Source organism: Ascaphus truei, chromosome 14 (genome assembly GCF_040206685.1).
Source record: "Ascaphus truei isolate aAscTru1 chromosome 14, aAscTru1.hap1, whole genome shotgun sequence".
Classification (NCBI taxonomy): domain Eukaryota; kingdom Metazoa; phylum Chordata; class Amphibia; order Anura; family Ascaphidae; genus Ascaphus; species Ascaphus truei.
The window spans coordinates 52,074,225-52,094,686 of NC_134496.1; the positions used below are offsets into that span (position 1 = coordinate 52,074,225).

At 49.0% G+C, this 20,462-nt stretch overlaps 1 protein-coding gene across 2 annotated transcripts in view; it reads left to right on the forward strand.

Annotated features, from left to right (window-relative positions):
* The window catches only part of LOC142466163 (receptor-type tyrosine-protein phosphatase beta-like), a 39,404-nt gene that overhangs the window by 17,428 nt on the left and 1,514 nt on the right, over positions 1 to 20,462 (forward strand). For both annotated transcript variants that reach the window (XM_075570988.1, XM_075570990.1), the window contains 4 exons: positions 4,137 to 4,391; positions 5,610 to 5,864; positions 6,685 to 6,939; positions 12,026 to 12,283. In XM_075570988.1, coding sequence (XP_075427103.1) covers positions 4,137 to 4,391; positions 5,610 to 5,864; positions 6,685 to 6,939; positions 12,026 to 12,283 — 1,023 coding nt within the window. The remainder of the gene's footprint in view (positions 1 to 4,136; positions 4,392 to 5,609; positions 5,865 to 6,684; positions 6,940 to 12,025; positions 12,284 to 20,462) is intronic.

Sequence of the window (20,462 nt, forward strand, 5' to 3'; positions counted from 1 at the left end):
CACACACTGACGGACCCCCCCGGACCCCCCACACACTGACGGACCCCCCCACATACTGACTGACCCCCCCCGGACCCCCCCACACACTGACAGATCCCCTCAGACCTCCACACACACTGACTGACCCCCCCAGACCCCCACACACACTGACTGACCCCCCCCAGACCCCCACACACACTGACTGACCCCCCCAGACCCCCACACACACTGACTGACCCCCCCAGACCCCCACACATACTGACTGACCCCCCAGACCACCAAACACACTGACTGACCACCCCAGACCCCCACACACACTGACTGACCCCCCAGAGACCCACACACACTGACTGAACCCCCCAGACCCCCACACACACTGACTGACCCCCCCAGACCCCCACACACATTGACTGACCCCCCCAGACCCCCACACACACTGACTGACCCCCCCAGACCCCCACACACACTGACTGACCCCCCCAGACCCCCACACACACTGACTAACCCCCCAGACCCCCACACACACTGACTGAACCCCCCAGACCCCCACACACACTGACTGAACCCCCCAGACCCCCACACACACTGACTGAACCCCCCAGACCCCCACACACACTGACAGACCCCCACACACACTGCCTGACCCCCCCAGACCCCCACACACACTGACTGACCCCCCCAGACCCCCAAACACACTGACTGACCACCCCAGACCCCCACACACTGACTGACCCCCCAGAGACCCACACACACTGACTGACCCCCACACACACTGACTGAACCCCCCAGACCCCCACACACACTGACAGACCCCCACACACACTGCCTGACCCCCCAGACCCCCACACACACTGCCTGACCCCCCCAGACCCCCACACACACTGACCCCCCCAGAGCCCCACACACACTGACTGACCCCCCCAGACCCCCACACACTGACCCCCACGACCCCCACACACACTCACAGTCACACGCACACTTAGTCACACTCACACGCACACTCACAGTCACACGTACACTCAGTCACACTCACACTCAGTCACACTCACAGTCAGACGCACTCAGTCACACTCACAGTCAGACGCACACGTACAGTCACACGCACACGCATAGTCACACGCACAGTCACACGCACACGCATAGTCACACGCACAGTCACACGCACACTCTCAGTCACACGCACACTCTCAGTCACACGCACACTCTGTCACACGCACACTCTGTCACACGCACACTCTCAGTCACGCGCACTCTCAGTCACACGCGCACTCTGTCACACGCGCACTCTGTCACACGCGCACTCTGTCACACGCACACTCTGTCACACGCGCACTCTCAGTCACGCGCACTCTCAGTCACACGCGCACTCTCAGTCACACGCGCACTCTCAGTCACACGCGCACTCTCAGTCACACGCGCACTCTCAGTCACACGCGCACTCTCAGTCACACGCGCACTCTCAGTCACACGCGCACTCTCAGTCACACGCGCACTTTCAGTCACACGCGCACTCTCTGTCACACGCGCACTCTCTGTCACACGCGCACTCTGTCACACGCGCACTCTGTCACACGCGCACTCTGTCACACGCGCACTCTGTCACACGCGCACTCTGTCACACGCGCACACTCTCAGTCACACGCGCACACTCTCAGTCACACGCGCACACTCTCAGTCACACGCGCACACTCTCAGTCACACGCGCACACTCTCAGTCACACGCGCACACTCTCAGTCACACACGCACACTCTCAGTCACACGCGCACACTCTCAGTCAGTCACGCACACTCTCAGTCAGTCACGCACACTCTCAGTCAGTCACGCACACTCTCAGTCACACGCGCACACTCTCAGTCACACGCGCACACTCTCAGTCACACGCGCACACTCTCAGTCACACGCGCACACTCTCAGTCACACGCGCACACTCTCAGTCACACGCACACTCTCAGTCACACGCACACTCTCAGTCACACGCACACTCTCAGTCACATGCACAGTCACACGCGGAATTCACACTTAGTGCAAATAGCTAATACAGGGGATGTGTGCCGAGCACGCGCATTCTAAGTCAAATTTATTTGCATTTTGTCATTGAGATTGTATTTTGATTTTTAATTAAAACATCACCAACACCAACACAAATACAATTTCTGTGACAAAAGTCAAAGAAGTTTCACTTACTATGCGCGTGCTCAGCACACACAGCTTTTTTTTTAAAATGGCCGCCGCGCCCCGATCGGGAGGGAGGAGGTGGCCGGAAGCCCTACACATCCCCCAGCAGCCACCAGGCCCGCCAACAGCACCCCTCCGAGTCCAGCCGCAGCCTGCTCCTTACCTTCTCCCCCCACCATCGGCATCCATCTCCTCCACTGGCATCTACCTCCTCCACCTTCATCCACCTCCTCCCCCCCCGAGGACCCCACACCTACCGGCCCGTCGCCCAGCATCCAGAGACCCTCCGCTCCCGCCCTCAGTCTGTGTGTCTCTGACACACCACTCCTACGCGGCAAAACCAGTTTTGGGCCTAGCCCACGTGGCCCTCCAAGTCCCAGCCTGCTCCTCACTCACCCCCCCTACCGGCATCCACACCACCACCCCCCCCCCCTACCGACACCCCCCCTCCTCCTCATGCCAGCTCCACTCCAATCTCAGCAGCCGACACCAAAGGTATGGAGGGGGAGTGGGAAGGGGTGTGTGAGTGTGGTGTGAGTGCAGTGTGCCGTGAGTGCAGTGTGCTGTGAGTGCTGTGTGCTGTGAGAGTGTGCTGTGTGCTGTGAGAGTGTGCTGTGAGAGTGTGCTGTGAGAGTGTGCTCTGTGCATGTGCAGTGTGCAGTGAGTGCAGGTAGTGTGTGTAGTGGGCTGTGCAGTGTGTAGTGTAGTGGGCTGTGCAGTGTGCAGTGTAGTGGGCTGTGCAGTGTGCAGTGAGTGCTGGTAGTGTGTGTAGAGTACTGTGCAATGTGCAGTGTGTGTAGTGGGCTGTGCAATGTGCAGTGGGCTGTGCAGTGTGCAGTTAGTGCTGGTAGTGTGTGTAGTGGGCTGTGCTGTGTGCAGTGTAGAGGCTGTGCAGTGTGCAGTGTAGTGGGCTGTGCAGTGTGCAGTGAGTGCTGGTAGTGTGTGTAGTGGGCTGTGCAATGTGCAGTGTGTGTAGTGGGCTGTGCAATGTGCAGTGGGCTGTGCAGTGTACAGTGAGTGCTGGTTGTGTGTGTAGTGGGCTGTGCAGTGTGCAGTGAGTGCTGGTAGTGTGTGTAGTGGGCTGTGCAGTGTGCAGTGTGCAGTGAGTGCTGGTAGTGTGCGTAGTGGGCTGTGTGCAGTGTAGTGGGCTGTGCAGTGTGCAATGTGCAATGTGCAATGTGCAATGTGCAATGTGCAATGTGCAATGTGCAGTGTGCAAAAAAAATGTAAATTTTTTTTTAAAATCGGGGTCCATGCTCAAACCGCGTTATTCGCGGATCCGCGTTATAGCGGATCACGCTATAACGGGTTGAGCTGTATCTTGTTATGTGGGAATTGTAACAGTGAAATATATAAGAGCAGCCTGTGGGAGGGGCAATTTATAAAGATAATGTTAGGACATGCTATGGATTTAGTACATGGTAATATTTCCTGTATATCAAATCTTTCACCATGAGTCCATTTAAATACATTACAGTACAACAAAGATATCGCATGTAGGAGTACAAAGTATATATGGATAACTAAAATACAATCCTTAGGAAGTACATTCAAGTGTCTGTGTGCTTTCTATTTCAGTACCTGATGTTATTGGGAACATCACCAAAGACAATATCACCACCAATTCTGTATTCCTGAGCTGGACACACCCAGCGGGCAACAGAAGCTCCTATGGATTAGAAGTCTTAGGCATTCCATCCAAGAACCTGACCGTGTATTCAGAATCCGTCCTTGTGGACCAGTTGGTGCCTGGGAATTTTTACACATTCAGCATCTTTGCTATTGCTGGAAATGGTTTGACTGGGAATACAACAGTGACTTCTACATTTACAGGTGACTATGAGAAAGGGGGGAGAACGGCATCTTTTTTTCCGTTTCAATTTATTACAATCCTAGAACAATATATATTTTGTTATATGGCAATTTAATCAATTAGATTCCTTAGACAGTACATACAAGTAATTTTTTCTCTCTCCTTCAGTACCTGATTTTATTGGGAACATGAGCATAGACAATATCACCATCAGCTCCGTAATCCTGAGCTGGCCAATCCCAGCAGGCAACAGAAGTTCCTATGGGGTAGAAGTCTTAGGCATTCCATCCAAGAACCTGACCGTGTATTCAGAATCCGTCCTTGTGGATGAGTTGGTGCCTGGAAATTATTACACATTCAGCATCTTTGCCATTGCTGGAAATGGTTTGTCTGGATTACCGACAGTGAATTCTACATTTACAGGTAAGTAAGGGTGAAAATGTAAAGATTCTCTCACCGTAATCTAATTATTCTGGAACCAGAGTCATATGTAGGACGTGAATGAGTCCTGGTAGCTAACTCGTCCCCTTTTGAAAGCACACAAAGTCCTTCTATTTTCTTCAACTTTATTTGGGGGAGTTACAGAAATAAAAGGTACTTGTTAATGATGTTATTGGCAGAATTCTCTTGTCAGGAGAATGACCTATGGCTGAGAATGTGTTCTGCAGTGAGAGAGTGCTTCTCTGAGAGGAAGGTGCCTTGTTATGGGGGGAAGCTATAAAAAGATTGCCTTTGCAGAGGGAGCAATGGAGGGGAGAGTGTACTCACTTAGGCAGCTTGTTAGGAAAAGGAAATATACTTTCCTGGGACAGACAGGAGCAGCCAGAGGACCAATCCATTAAACAGAAGGGGGCAGGGGAACAACAGGGCTAAACCAACCCTATGGCTATAGGATTGGGAGGTTGCCAGGGCAACCAACAAGTGGCTGTGTAAAGAGGGGGACATGTTTCAATAATGTTGCAGTTTACACAGCTTTGGCAGCATCAGAGCAGGGAAAAAACATGTAACTTCCTTGGGGAGAGCTGGCAGTGTGAGAACAGAGACAATGTATAATCCTGTTCCAGGACACTAATGTTCTACTTGCAATAAAAATTAGTTATACAGTATATCTCTCTGAACGACCATCATACTATCAGTTACCAACATAAAAAATAACAGAATTCTGGCGGATGTGCTATTTTTACGTCGAATCCTAGTACATCTTCCAGGGCCAGCCTTAGGCTTTGCAGGTACCAAGATGGCATGTTGCCACGGGGCCCCACCCTGTAAAAACAAAAAAGAGGGACTTACCTAGATGAGCATCCCTCCTCCGACAAAGTCTTGGTGGCATGAAGTCACGTTACCATGGCAACGCACATCACGGTGTCAAGTGATTTCACATTGCCTTGACAATGCTACGTCATATGACACCGTGACGACGCAACACTGCAGGAGGCGGCCCGCTGCGGAGAAGGTAAGAGGACACATACAACACTCAGACACTCTCACACCTACCTCACTGCCTCTTCCTCCTCTTCCCAAGAGAGACACCTTGTTCGCCTGGCACTGAGGCCGGGCCTGCTTTTAGTGTGAAAGCATGAAAATGTGCAGATAAGAAGATACAGAATATCATTACATGTATCTGTGTTTTCTCTATTCCAGTCCCTGATGTAATTGACATCATGAACATAGATAACATCACCACCAATTCTGTATTCCTGAGCTGGCCAATCCCAGCGGGCAACAGAAGCTCCTATGGGATAGAAGTCTTAGGCATTCCACCCAAGAACCTGACCGTGTATTCAGAATCCGTCCTTGTGGACCAGTTGGTGCCTGGGAATTATTACACATTCAGCATCTTTGCCATTGCTGGAAATGGTTTGACTGGGAAGACGACAGTGACTTCTACATTTACAGGTGACTATGAGAAAGGGGGGAAAGACTAATCAATTGTAAAACTGCATATATGTTTCATCTTTAGTTTCAATCCATTACAATACCAGAACAACATATATCTTGTTATGTGGGAATTGGAACAGTGTAACATGTAAGAGCAGCCTGTGGGAGGGGCAATTTATAAAGCTAATGTTAGGACATGCTATGGATTTAGTACATGGTAATATTTCCTGTATATCAAATCTTTCACCATGAGTCCATTTAAATACATTCCAGTCAGTGGCGGAGTTCCCATTAGGCTTAATAGGTCCGGGCCTAAGGCGGCAAATTTGGGGGCAGCATGCACGATTAGTGCATGCCATCAGCGCATATGCAATTGGCTATTGCTGCCTGCATATTCGCATTTGGTGCCTGCCGCCCACGAATACCCGATGGGCGCTTGTCAACTGCTCATGCGCATGCGTGATCAGCGCTTTCTGATCATGCATGCGCGGCTGGCAACCACAGATAACGCATGGGTGGCCGGCAATCACTGATCGCGCATGCACCACCATCAAGAGCAGATAGTGTATGCGTGGACACATTTGCATTGATTATGTATGCGCGTCCGGCAACGTGATGTCACACGGCGTCACGTTGTTGTGACAACGGGATTGCACAGCTCTGGAGGAGGAAAGCAACACCATTTCAGTGACTACGGGCAGCATTTTGTTTTTACATTTTACCATCATTAGAGTACAACAAAGATATATTGTATGTCGGAGAACAAAGTATATATGGATAACAAAAATAAAATCCTTAGGAAGAACATTCAAGTGTCTGTTTGTTTTCTCTGTTCCAGTCCCTGATGTAATAAGGAACATGAACATTGACAATATCACAACCAATTCTGTATTCCTGAGCTGGACACACCCAGCGGGCAACAGAAGCTCCTATGGATTAGAAGTCTTAGGCATTCCATCCAAGAACCTGACCGTGTATTCAGAATCCGTTCTTGTGGACCAGTTGGTGCCTGGGAATTTTTACACATTCAGCATCTTTGCCATTTCTGGAAATGGTTTGACTGGGAATACAACGGTGAATTCGACATTTACAGGTATGAGTGAAAACAGAACGGTTCATAGACCGGTGAGATAATTCTAACCCAAAGAGGGACATTTTCTCTTAGACAGGGGAGGTGATTGAACAGAAGGCACCAGCAAGGCACTGACTCCTCCCCCTTCCTGTCTGCAGCCCGACATTGACTCCTCCCCCACCCTGCCTGCAGCCAGGCACTGACTCCTCCCCCTTCCTGTCTTCAGCCAGACATTGACTCCTCCCCCACCCTGCCTGCAGCCAGGCACTGACTCCTCCCCCTTCCTGTCTGCAGCCAGATATTGACTCCTCCCCCACCCTGCCTGCAGCTAGGCACTGACTCCTCCCCCTCCCTGCCTGCAACCAGGCACTGACTCCTTCCCCAACCTGCTGCAGCCAGGCACTGACTCCTCCCCCACCCTGCCTGCAGCCAGGCACTGACTCCTCCCCCACCCTGCCTGCAGCCAGGCACTGACTACTCCCCTTCCCTGCTTGCAGTTAGGCACTGACTCCTCCCTCTCCCTGCCTGCAGCCAGGCACTGACTCCTCCCCCTCCCTGCCTGCAGCCAGGCACTGACTCCTCCTCCTCCCTGCCTGCAGCCAGGCACTGACTCCTCCCCCTGCCTGCAGCCAGGCACTGACTCCTCCCCCTCCCTGCTGCAGCCAGGCACTGACTCCTCCCTCTCCCTGCCTGCAGCCAGGCACTGACTCCTCCCCCACCCTGCCTGCAGCCAGGCACTGACTCCTTCCCCACCCTGCCTGCAGCCAGACACTGACTCCTCCCCCACCCTGCCTGCAGCGAGGCACTGACTCCTCCCCCAACCTGCCTGCAGCCAGGCACTGACTCCTCCCCCACCCTGCCTGCAGCCAGGCACTGACTCCTCCCCCTCCCTGCTGCAGCCAGGCACTGACTCCTCCCCCTCCCTGCTGCAGCCAGGCACTGACTCCTCCCGCACCCTGCCTGCAGCCAGACACTGACTCCTCCCCCACCCCCCTGCAGCGAGGCACTGACTCCTCCCCCACCCTGCCTGCAGCCAGGCACTGACTCCTCCCCCTCCCTGCCTGCAGCCAGGCACTGACTCCTCCCCCACCCTGCCTGCAGCCAGGCACTGACTCCTCCCCCACCCTGCCTGCAGCCAGGCACTGACTCCTCCCCCACCCTGCCTGCAGCGAGGCATTGACTCCTCCCCCACCCTGCCTGCAGCCAGGCACTGACTCCTCCCCCACCTTGCCTGCAGCCAGGCACTGACTCCTCCCCCACCCTGGCTGCAGCCAGGCACTGACTCCTCCCCCTCCCTGCCTGAAGCCAGGCACTGACTCCTCCCCCTCCCTGCTGCAGCCAGGCACTGACTCCTCCCCCTCCCTGCCTGCAGCCAGGCACTGACTCCTCCCCCACCCTGCCTGCGGCCAGGCACTGACTCCTCCCCCACCCTGCCTGCAGCCAGACACTGACTCCTCCCCCACCCTGCCTGCAGCCAGGCACTGACTCCTCCCCCACCCTGCCTGCAGCCAGGCACTGACTCCTCCCCCACCCTGCCTGCAGAAAGCTCGGCACAGGAGAGTGAGGGGAAATGTTTGTGTGTCAGTGTGTGTGTTTTGTGGCTGTAAAGGGGGCAGCAGAGTGTTTTATTAGTGTGTGTGTGTGTGTGTGTGTGTGTGTGTGTGTGTGTGTGTGTGTGTGTGTGTGTGTGTGTGTGTGTGTGTGTGTGTGTGTGTGTGTGTGTGTGTGTGTGTGTGTGTGTGTGTGTGTGTGTGTGTGTAGGGGGCTGTGTGTATGTACAATTTCCTTTTAATAAACTTGCAGAAAAAGCATAAGAATGTAGACAATCATGCTGATTAAAAATCAATATGACTACAAAAATTTATATTTTTTATGAACATTTTAAAAATAAAAATAAGCCTCCATTTAGCCTGTAATAGTAATAATCCCCTCAGAACAGGGCATTACTGGCCAATAATGGCCTTGGGCCTTCAACTCTTCCAGCCAGGGCATTATTGGCCAGTAATGCCCTGTTCTGAGGGGATTATTACTTAAGTATGTTTTAAGATACCTTATAGATGAGATACATGATAATAGGCCCTGTATTTTAAATCTCTCCTCTTTGGGCCATGTAGCTGCATTATAGTTTAACATGGTACCGTTCTTCAGACAAGAAGATGCAGAATATACATGTTTTTACATATACAAGTAATAACATGTATCCATGTTGTTTTTATTCCAGTCCCTGATGTAATTAACAACATGAACATTGACAATATCACAACCAATTCTGTATTCCTGAGCTGGACACACCCAGCAGGCAACAGAAGCTCCTATGGATTAGAAGTCTTAGGCATTCCATCAAAGAACCTGACTGTGTATTCAGAATCCGTCTTTGTGGACCAGTTGGTGCCTGGGAATTTTTACACATTCAGCATCTTTGCTATTGCTGGAAATGGTTTGACTGGGAATACAACGGTGAATTCGACATTTACAGGTATGAGTGAAAACAGAAAGGTTCATAGACCTGTGAGATAATTCTAACTATACTTTCTGTTACCAACATAAACCATTACAGAAGTCTATAGGATGCATTACTTTTAAGTATGTTTTAAGATACCTTATAGATTAGATACATGATAATAGGCCCTGTATTTTAAATCTCTCCTCTTGGGGCCATTTAGCTGCATTATAGTTAAACATGGTGCCATTGTTCAGAAAATAAGATGTAGAACATACAGCTGCAGCGGCCTTTATTATAAAATTTAGCCGTGTACATTTTCGTGATCCCGCATGGTGGACCCGAGATGTTCAGTTGCAGGCTACGAGACGCACCGAGACGCGGTGGCAGGTCTCCCTGCTGTGTGAATGCTTCCGTAGTCTGCCTATCTGTAATAGACGCGCAGTAAGAGCCTGAATTAGTCACTCTAACTGTGCGCCTCTCACATGCGATCGCGGGGATTTTATTAACATTCTAACATTACACTAATGTAGTGTGTGAGCAGGGGGTCTCCTGTGCTGAACAAACTATACTCTTTGAAAAAGCGCTATTTTAGCGTGAAACGCGTCAGAGGTACATCCTTGCGCCACCATGCTGTACACCCACAATAAATAATATTTTTAGTTCATTGGCCTAGCCCCGGATTGTTTTTTCCTGGACCGGCTGTGCTTCGCTCCCCCCACGTGGATTTTCGCATGTACAGGTGCGCCGACGAGTATTCTAAAACTTGCCTTAAACTTGCCTTGGAAAATCTGGTGCTATCACCAACAAGACCCAGGTACATGCTGGGTACATGCTGGGTACATGCTGGGTACATGCTGGGTACATGCTGGGTACATGCTGGGTACATGCTGGGTACAGTACATGCTGCAACATTTCAGTGACATTTCTGCAGAGACAAATGGCCCATCGGATTAACACAGCAGGGGTACCAGGCAGTCCCATTCAGTTTGAATGGGACTGCCAGGGACCCCCGCTGTTTATCCGATGGGCCATTAGTCTGCCTGCAGAAATGTCACTGAAATGTTGCAGCATGTACCCAGCATGTACCCAGCATGTACCCAGCATGTACCCAGCATGTACCCAGCATGTACCCAGCATGTACCCAGCATGTACCTGGGTCTTGTTGGTGATAGCCCCAGATTTGTTTTAGAATACTCGTCGGCGCTACAGTATGTCTGGATGTCTGTTTACATGTATATCTTTATGTATGTAGCGCCATTAATATAGATAGCGCTTCACTGCAGTAATACATGTGACATAATCAAATAAATAACAAAATAATACAAATAACACATAATGGGAAGAAGCGCTTCAGACATAAAAGTAAAATTTCGGAAAAACTGTCACCGCCCCAAAGAGCTCACAATCTAATTGGTAAGTAGGAGGAACGCACAGAGACAGTAGGAAGGTGTTCTGCTCAGTGCGTCTGCAGGGGGTAATGGTCGATATATGAGGTGTAAAGTATCAGCCGCGGAGCTACTTATATGCTGCGTTAACAGAGGCAGGTTTTAAGATGGGTCTTCCCACTCGGGCTGACTCCACCAATCTGCCCCTCCTCCCTCTGACTGGCTCCTCCGCCCTCCTCACTCTGACTCCTCCCTCCTCCATCCCTCACTCTGACTGACTCCTCCTCCTCCCTCCCCCTCCTCCTCACTGACTGGCTCCTCCTCCCTCCCTCTCTCCTCACTCTGACTGACTCCTCCTCTCTCCCCCTCTCCTCACTCTGACTGGCTCCTCCTCCTCCCTCCCCCTCTCCTCACTCTGACTGACTCCTCCTCCTCCCTCCCCCTCCTCCTCACTCTGACTGGCTCCTCCTCCTCCTCCTCCTCACTCTGACTGACTCCTCCCTCCCCCACTCTGACTGACTCCTCCCTCCCCCATCCCTCACTCTCACTGACTCCTCCCTCCTCCACCCCTCACTCTGACTGACTCCTCCCTCCTCCTCCCCTCACTCTGACTGACTCCTCCCTCCCCCATCCCTCACTCTGACTGACTCCTCCCTCCTCCACCCCTCACTCTGACTGACTCATCCCTCCCCCATCCCTCACTCTGACTGACTCCTCCTCTTCCCTCCCCCTGCTCCTCCTCCCCCTCCCCCTCCTCCTCACTCTGATTGACTCCTCCCTCCCCGTCCTCACTCTGACTGACTCCTCCCTCCCCGTCCTCACTCTGACTGACTCCTCCCTCCCCCTCCTCGCTCTTGAATGACTCCTCCCTCCTTCTCCCTCTGACTGACTCCTCCTCACGCCCATCTCTCGCCATACTCCCTCTCCCCAACCTTTCCTTGACTGACTCCTCCCGTCCCTCCCCACCCTATAGACACCCGCTCTTTCTCCCTACCCCCCGTCCCCTCCCACCCATCTCCCTCCCATCTCCCTCCCTCTCCCCCTCCCCCACCTTCCATGTGCCACATCCTGCAGCTATGTCCCTTCTTGCCTTTATTTCTGGCTCGGTTATAGCTCAGAGTCTCGGTTTTACAAGTCGTTACCAGGGCCAATTCCAGCGTACTCAGCCACACATGAAAAGGTGCTAATGATGTGGCTCCCGCCTGGGCACAGCCCGCTAGGGATACATCCCGTCCCCACAGGTCAGCTGCAGATACAGTTTTGTTTCTTTGTATCACAGAGCCAGAGAGCGTTACGAGCCTCACCGTCGGGGACGTCACCCTGAGCTCTGTATCCCTGAGCTGGGCAGCACCTCCAGGCAACAGAAGCTCCTATCTTATAGAGGTCCTCGGTGATCCTTCTCTTAATGAGATTGTGACCTCAGAATCGGCCACCGTGGGGAGCCTGAGTGCGGGAAGACGTTACACGTTCATTGTATCAGCCCTGTCTGGTGATAATATCGTCAAGGGAAGCAGCACCCACATCTCTGCATCTACATGTAAGTACTACATAGAACTAAGACGTGTATATGGAATATATATACTGTGTGTGTGTGTGTGTGTGTGTGTGTGTGTGTGTGTGTGTGTGTGTGTGTGTGTGTGTGTGTGTGTGTGTGTATATATATATATATATATATATATATATATATATATATATATATATATATAAAAGTATATATATATATATATATATATATATATATATATATATACTGTGTGTATATAGCAAATAAAAAAATCATGTGTGAGCACATTCATATGTCTTAGGCAGGTCTGCCTCCCTGCCTATCACCATTATCCCCAGCATACAGTGCTTCCACTGCAGCAAGGGATTCTGGGAAATGACATGCAAATGAGCACACATTGTGTCACCTTTTGTCTGAAAAACCGTTGTTACATGGAGCTGTTAACACAGCTTTGAAGCACAGCATGGGAATCAGATGCAAAGCCAGAATCCCTAGCTGCACTGTGTGCTGGGGATAATGGGCTGCAGACCTGCCTAAGACAGGTGAATGTGCTCACAACTGATTGTTTTATTTGCTATATGCAATAAGGTGGAGGTTTCTTGTTGCCTTTTTCACCTACAATAACTTAAAACGTGTGTGTGTGTGTGTGTGTGTGTGTGTGTGTGTGTGTGTGTGTGTGTGTGTGTGTGTGTGTGTGTGTGTGTGTGTGTGTGTGTATATATATATATACACGCGCGTTTTAAGTATATATATATATATATATATTGTGAAAGTATAGAAATAATATCAATAAGTCTTAGGGTTCACAGTGAGTTTATTTGTACCAAGGTACAAAGGAGAGAGAGAGAATTCAAAATGAGCTTTCTCCTCTGAGCACTTAATGCTTGACATCACATTTTATACATTTCAAATGAGTAATACGCCCCTTAAGGCCTCGGCCATGTTGCCTGCTTGCTTGCGGAAGCATGCTGAGGAGCGCTCCCGCTCAGCACTGAGCCCCTACAGTCGCAATTAGAGCGGCTTTAGTAGGGGCTCACCTGCGCTTCCGCGCGCTTGCGGAAGCGCAGGTCTTGGGGGAATTTAAATTCCCCCGCTTGCCGGCGAGACAGGAATGTCACGTGAGCGGTACGCCCAATCAGGGCGAACCAGCTCCATGACGTCACTGGCTCGCCCCCGGCCAGTGACGCGCCCGCCCCCGGCCGCCCCCTGAAGGCCCGCTGACGGCGCGTGCGGTAAGCAACCGCAAGGCCATGGAAAGCACCCGCTCTCCCTGAGCCTCAGCGCGCCTCAGCGAGCAAGCAGGGAGCCTGGACTCAGCCTAAGGGGGCTGGCTTAGAGATACAGAAAAAAAATTGTGACAAAAAACATTTTTCAGACAAAAATCTATGCTTTGCAAGCTAACCCTTACCCTACATATTTACCCGGAATTTGAGCCTCATAACCTCCTGACTTAAGGAGTAACCTCTCAGCCCTGTGTGTGTAGCTGCCAGATAAGAGAAGCGGGGATCTCTCACTCACCCCATATACTACAAGAATGAGAAACTGTGAGAATGCAATTATTTAAAATTTCAAGACTAGTAGGAATTATACGAGGGTTGGTCTTTGCCAGGAGCGATGCTCTGCAGCTCAGCTTTCATACACAAATACACAGCTGTTATACACATACATACAAGCAAACACTCAAAATGGCTGCTGAGCCAAAATGGTGGTGATAATTGTCTGCTTTGATATAGCCTAAGCCACACTCCTTATCTCCAATCTTCAATATATATATATATATATATATATATCTTCTTATACTATATTAGTGAAAGCACTGTATGCATGCATGCCTGCCTGCCTGCCTGCCTGGATGTCCGGTGTCCCTAGGGGAAATCTGATTGGTCCCTTGGCCCGCCCCCGCACACCTCTCATTGGCCTGAGGCGGAGTGACGGGCCAAAGGACACAGGGACACAAACACAAACACACAGGGACACACACAGGGACACACACAGGGACACACACAGGGACACACACAGGGACACACACACACAGGGACACACACACACAGGGACACACACACACACACACACAGTAGGGGGGGGTGTACATTAGCAGCATGTATAACCCGGGGGGGTGGGGCTCACATACCCACCGGTCCCGGAGCCTCCGCCTCTTCCTCCCCGAACATCAGCCTCCACCCACACCCGCGCGCACCTCCTCCTCTCCCCGTGTTTCCCGCGCTTTCAGCCCCCCCCTCCTCCCCCCGGCGCCGCTACAGTCAGCGGGGGAGCGAGTGCCCGGGACACAGCGGGGGAGCGGCCACAACAAGCTGCCTCCCGCCTCAGATCCACGTGGGAGCTTCCGGACGGCTGAGGGAGCGGCCGGACGGCTGAGGGAGCGGCCGGACGGGTGAGTGAGCGGCCTTCACCTCCCCTCACCCCCCTTCACCTCCCTTCACCCACCCCTCACCTCCCCTTCACCTCCCCTTCACCCCCCCTCCACCCCCCCTTTACCTCCCCCCCACCCCCTTCACCTCCCCTCCACCACCCCTTCACCTCCCCTCCACCACCCCCTTCACCTCTCCTCCACCCCCCCCCTTCACCTCCCCTCCACCCCCCCTTCACCTCCCCTCCACCCCCCCTTCACCTCCCCTCCACCCCCCCCTTCACCTCCCCTCCACCCCCCCTTCACCTCCCCTCCACCCCCCCTTTACCTCCCCTCCACCCCCCACCCCCTTCACCTCCCCTTTACCTCCCCTCCACCCCCCCTCCACCCCCCCTTTACCTCCCCTCCACCCCCCACCCCCTTCACCTCCCCTTTACCTCCCCTCCACCCCCCCTTCACCTCCCCTCCACCCCCCCCTTCACCTCCCCTCCACCCTCCCCCTTCACCTCCCCTCCACCCTCCCCCTTCACCTCCCCTCCACCCCCCCTTCACCTCCCCTCCACCCCCTTCACCTCCCCTCCACCCCCTTCACCTCCCCTCCACCCCTTCACCTCCCCTCCACCCCCCCTTCACCTCCCCTCCACCCCCCCTTCACCTCCCCTCCACCCCCTTCACCTCCCCTCCACCCCCCCTTCACCTCTCCTCCACCCCCCCCCCCCTTCACCTCCCCTCCCCCCCCCCTTCACCTCCCCTCCACCCCCTTCACCTCCCCTCCACCCCCACCCCCTTCACCTCCTCCCCTTCCCCCGTCCTCACCTCCTCCCCCCCCCCTTCCCACCTCCTCCCCCCCCCCTTCCCACCTCCTCCCCCCCCCCTTCCCACCTCATTGGTCCCTTGGCCCGCCCCCGCACACCTCTCATTGGCCTGAGGCGGAGTGACGGGCCAAAGGACACACAGGGACACACACACACACACAACACGTAGACACACACACACACGTAGACACACACACACACACGTATACACACACGTACACACACGTACACACACGTACACAAACACACACACGTAGACACACACACACACACATAGACACACACACACACGTAGACACACACACACGTTGACACACACACACACGTACACACACACACACACACACACGTACACACACGTACACACACACATGTATACGTAGACACACACACACACACACATGTACACGTGCACACACACACATGTACACGTAGACACGTACACACACACACATGTACACGTATACTCACACACATGTACACGTACACACACACATGGAGACATACACTCACACACGTATACACACACAGGTATATATACACATAATGTATACACACACACACATGTATACACACACACACATGTATACACACACACATGTATACACACACATGTATACACACACATATGTATACACACACGTGTATACACACACATACACACACATTTATACATACACACACATGTATACACACATGTGTATACACACACATGTATACACACACACGCATGTGTATACACACACACATGTGTATACACACGTGTATACACACACAGACATGTTGTATACACACAATATATACATACACACAATGTATACATACACACATGTATACATACACACACATGTATACACACACACATGTATACACACACATGTACACATACACACACACACACATGTATATACACACACACACACACACACACACATACAATGTATACACACAAACATGTATACACACACACACTATCCCCAGCACCACCACATCAGCACACCGGTATCCCATGCCCCCCCAGCACACTGGCATTCTCGGCTCCCCACCATTCTCAGCCCCCATCATCACCCACACATCGCCACCTTTGCACCTCCCCCATCGGCACACCCACATCCGCACCCCCACATCAGCACCAAACCCTCCCAAATCAGCACACCGATACAATCACCATCAGTACAGCCACAGCAGCACTACCACCGCACATGGGCCGTGTGGACCACTCCCCACCCAAATGCCACACCCACACCACAAACATCCCGGGCAACGCCGGGGCTCTCAGCTAGTATATATATATATATATATATATATATATATATATATATATATATATATATATATATATATATATATATATATATATATACAGACAAAAAACAACAGCGCAGATATAGACAATATGTTGAATATGGTTAGATAAAACCACACTCTCAGCCAATCAATCAATACAAGGTATATACCCTCACAATCTACTAACCCTACAAACTTGCAGCCAAGTTAGGTCTGCGGCTCCACAACGCCGCTGGAAATGTATTGCAAAGAGTGACCTAGGCGCACATATGCAGGGGAAGAGAAAAGAAAAAAGAGGAGGAAAAAATCATAGGGCAGTATATCAATACAAACAGATAAGAATTCGGTGAGATATGCACTTACACTAGTAAGATCATTAAAGGCCTTTAATCCACTTAGGGACTCTCGAACTCAGCTCCTGTAGTTCGTCTGTTTCTTGGCTCCTGGATCTTTGGAGAGGCTTGTCTTTGAGGCTTCTTGCAGCAATCACGATGAGTCTGTTTTTAGCAGACTGTACCTTGGTGTGGATCTCAAATAAAGGGATGGGTAGGGAATAAAAGGAGATAAAAGGAGAAACATATGTGTAAAACCTTTTAATAAAACATCTAAGGATAAAACAAAAGTATTTAACTCACATTCTATGAGTTAAAAACGGGCAGTAGAGAGTGTTTAGCGAGTCTCTCACACTCGTGGTATAGAACGCCGACTTCCAGACCTCCTCACACCGGCAAGTGCTTCCGCATCAGGTGATCAGATCTCGTACGGCTCTCGCGAGATTTCCCTCTGTGTAATTCACTGCCAATGCTCCGTTCAGCTCCGTTCAGCTCACACTAGGAACAGTCTCTCGGCGTCACTCTCCCTGCTCCAATCACGCTGGCCCTACGCGTTTCTCCACTCGGGCTTCGTCAGGGGCTGCTATGGTTACCTTATCCCCACCCTGGGTATTTAAACCTACCTCTATTGACCGATTGGCTGGTATTTCATTTAGCTGGCATATAATTAATTAAACATTTAGCAGGCATATCTAGACCATAGTGACACATCAAGGGACTTGATTAACAATTTAGTCCTATTCAATGGCCCTATATACACAATACCTGCCATATATAGATAGCAAATATGTGTTTAACTGGAAATCACTAACGTGTTCCGATTTGGGGGTTAATTATATACCCCATCTAAGGATGTATTTAAAGACTCATACACTTAATGGCAGTTATTGTGCATTTGGCAATTTGAAAGTTAATTTAGTATATAATACAGAGCACGTTGATATATTAAATATCTAAAATAAACAGTTTCTATATTGTTTGTAACCACGTTTTTTGGAACAACATGAGATACGTATAATAATGCAACCCTATGTTGCCAATTGACCATATCCAGACTTACATTAGTTATTTCTCATAATCTCTAGAGAGGACTTATTAATCTACATATAATTTGTTGGAACATATATTTCCATTATCAGAGAGATAAAAATAATAGATTTTTGTTTGTTTTTGTTTAAGTAATAGAGAGGGTTGTATTCATAGATTGCATCAATATATATATACATAACGATTTTTGTCCGTCTTATATATTCACCATACTTATTCCAATGTTTAGAGCATATTAGATGATACCTATTAAAGATATTATAATTTATCATTGCTGCCCAAATTATCTTAACAAATAATTAATAAACAAACCCGTGTATTTATTATAAATAACTAATATGTGTATCATTAATATAAAGATTCCTAAAGCATAAATAAATTTATTAAAAGAGTGACTAATACAAAAGTGATATGAATTTATATAAACTATACCCTTATTTGTGATTACTATTATTAAAATATACATGAAATACATCATATATACTTTATCTTTAACCCATTAATCTAACCAATATATATTGGCCATATTAAATAAACAATATCCAATATGTATTATTCTCAATATCATCATAAGCTGACTTTTTTCATCTAATAAATACATAGGGATAGCCCAACATAATGATTTGCTATATATATATAAATTTGGATATACTTGACATAGCGAAGTGTGGATCAATTAAAAATTGGAATTATGGTGCTGTTATACGTATGCATTAAGAGATGTATAGACCCAATATTCGTATACATATGACAAAATTGGAAAGATTTAGGTCACGTAAACACGTGATCGGTGCATATGTTTATTTTCATAAATCATAATGTTGTCCCTGATTGGAGTAATGGTATATAAATCTGATACATATTGGATATTGTTTATTTAATATGGCCAATATATATTGGTTAGATTAATGGGTTAAATATAAAGTATATATGATGTATTTCATGTATATTTTAATAATAGTAATCACAAATAAGGGTATAGTTTATATAAATTCATATCACTTTTGTATTAGTCACTCTTTTAATAAATTTATTTATGCTTTAGGAATCTTTATATTAATGATACACATATTAGTTATTTATAATAAATACACGGGTTTGTTTATTAATTATTTGTTAAGATAATTTGGGCAGCAATGATAAATTATAATATCTTTAATAGGTATCATCTAATATGCTCTAAACATTGGAATAAGTATGGTGAATATATAAGACGGACAAAAATCGTTATGTATATATATATTGATGCAATCTATGAATACAACCCTCTCTATTACTTAAACAAAAACAAACAAAAATCTATTATTTTTATCTCTCTGATAATGGAAATATATGTTCCAACAAATTATATGTAGATTAATAAGTCCTCTCTAGAGATTATGAGAAATAACTAATGTAAGTCTGGATATGGTCAATTGGCAACATAGGGTTGCATTATTATACGTATCTCATGTTGTTCCAAAAAACGTGGTTACAAACAATATAGAAACTGTTTATTTTAGATATTTAATATATCAACGTGCTCTGTATTATATACTAAATTAACTTTCAAATTGCCAAATGCACAATAACTGCCATTAAGTGTATGAGTCTTTAAATACATCCTTAGATGGGGTATATAATTAACCCCCAAATCGGAACACGTTAGTGATTTCCAGTTAAACACATATTTGCTATCTATATATGGCAGGTATTGTGTATATAGGGCCATTGAATAGGACTAAATTGTTAATCAAGTCCCTTGATGTGTCACTATGGTCTAGATATGCCTGCTAAATGTTTAATTAATTATATGCCAGCTAAATGAAATACCAGCCAATCGGTCAATAGAGGTAGGTTTAAATACCCAGGGTGGGGATAAGGTAACCATAGCAGCCCCTGACGAAGCCCGAGTGGAGAAACGCGTAGGGCCAGCGTGATTGGAGCAGGGAGAGTGACGCCGAGAGACTGTTCCTAGTGTGAGCTGAACGGAGCTGAACGGAGCATTGGCAGTGAATTACACAGAGGGAAATCTCGCGAGAGCCGTACGAGATCTGATCACCTGATGCGGAAGCACTTGCCGGTGTGAGGAGGTCTGGAAGTCGGCGTTCTATACCACGAGTGTGAGAGACTCGCTAAACACTCTCTACTGCCCGTTTTTAACTCATAGAATGTGAGTTAAATACTTTTGTTTTATCCTTAGATGTTTTATTAAAAGGTTTTACACATATGTTTCTCCTTTTATCTCCTTTTATTCCCTACCCATCCCTTTATTTGAGATCCACACCAAGGTACAGTCTGCTAAAAACAGACTCATCGTGATTGCTGCAAGAAGCCTCAAAGACAAGCCTCTCCAAAGATCCAGGAGCCAAGAAACAGACGAA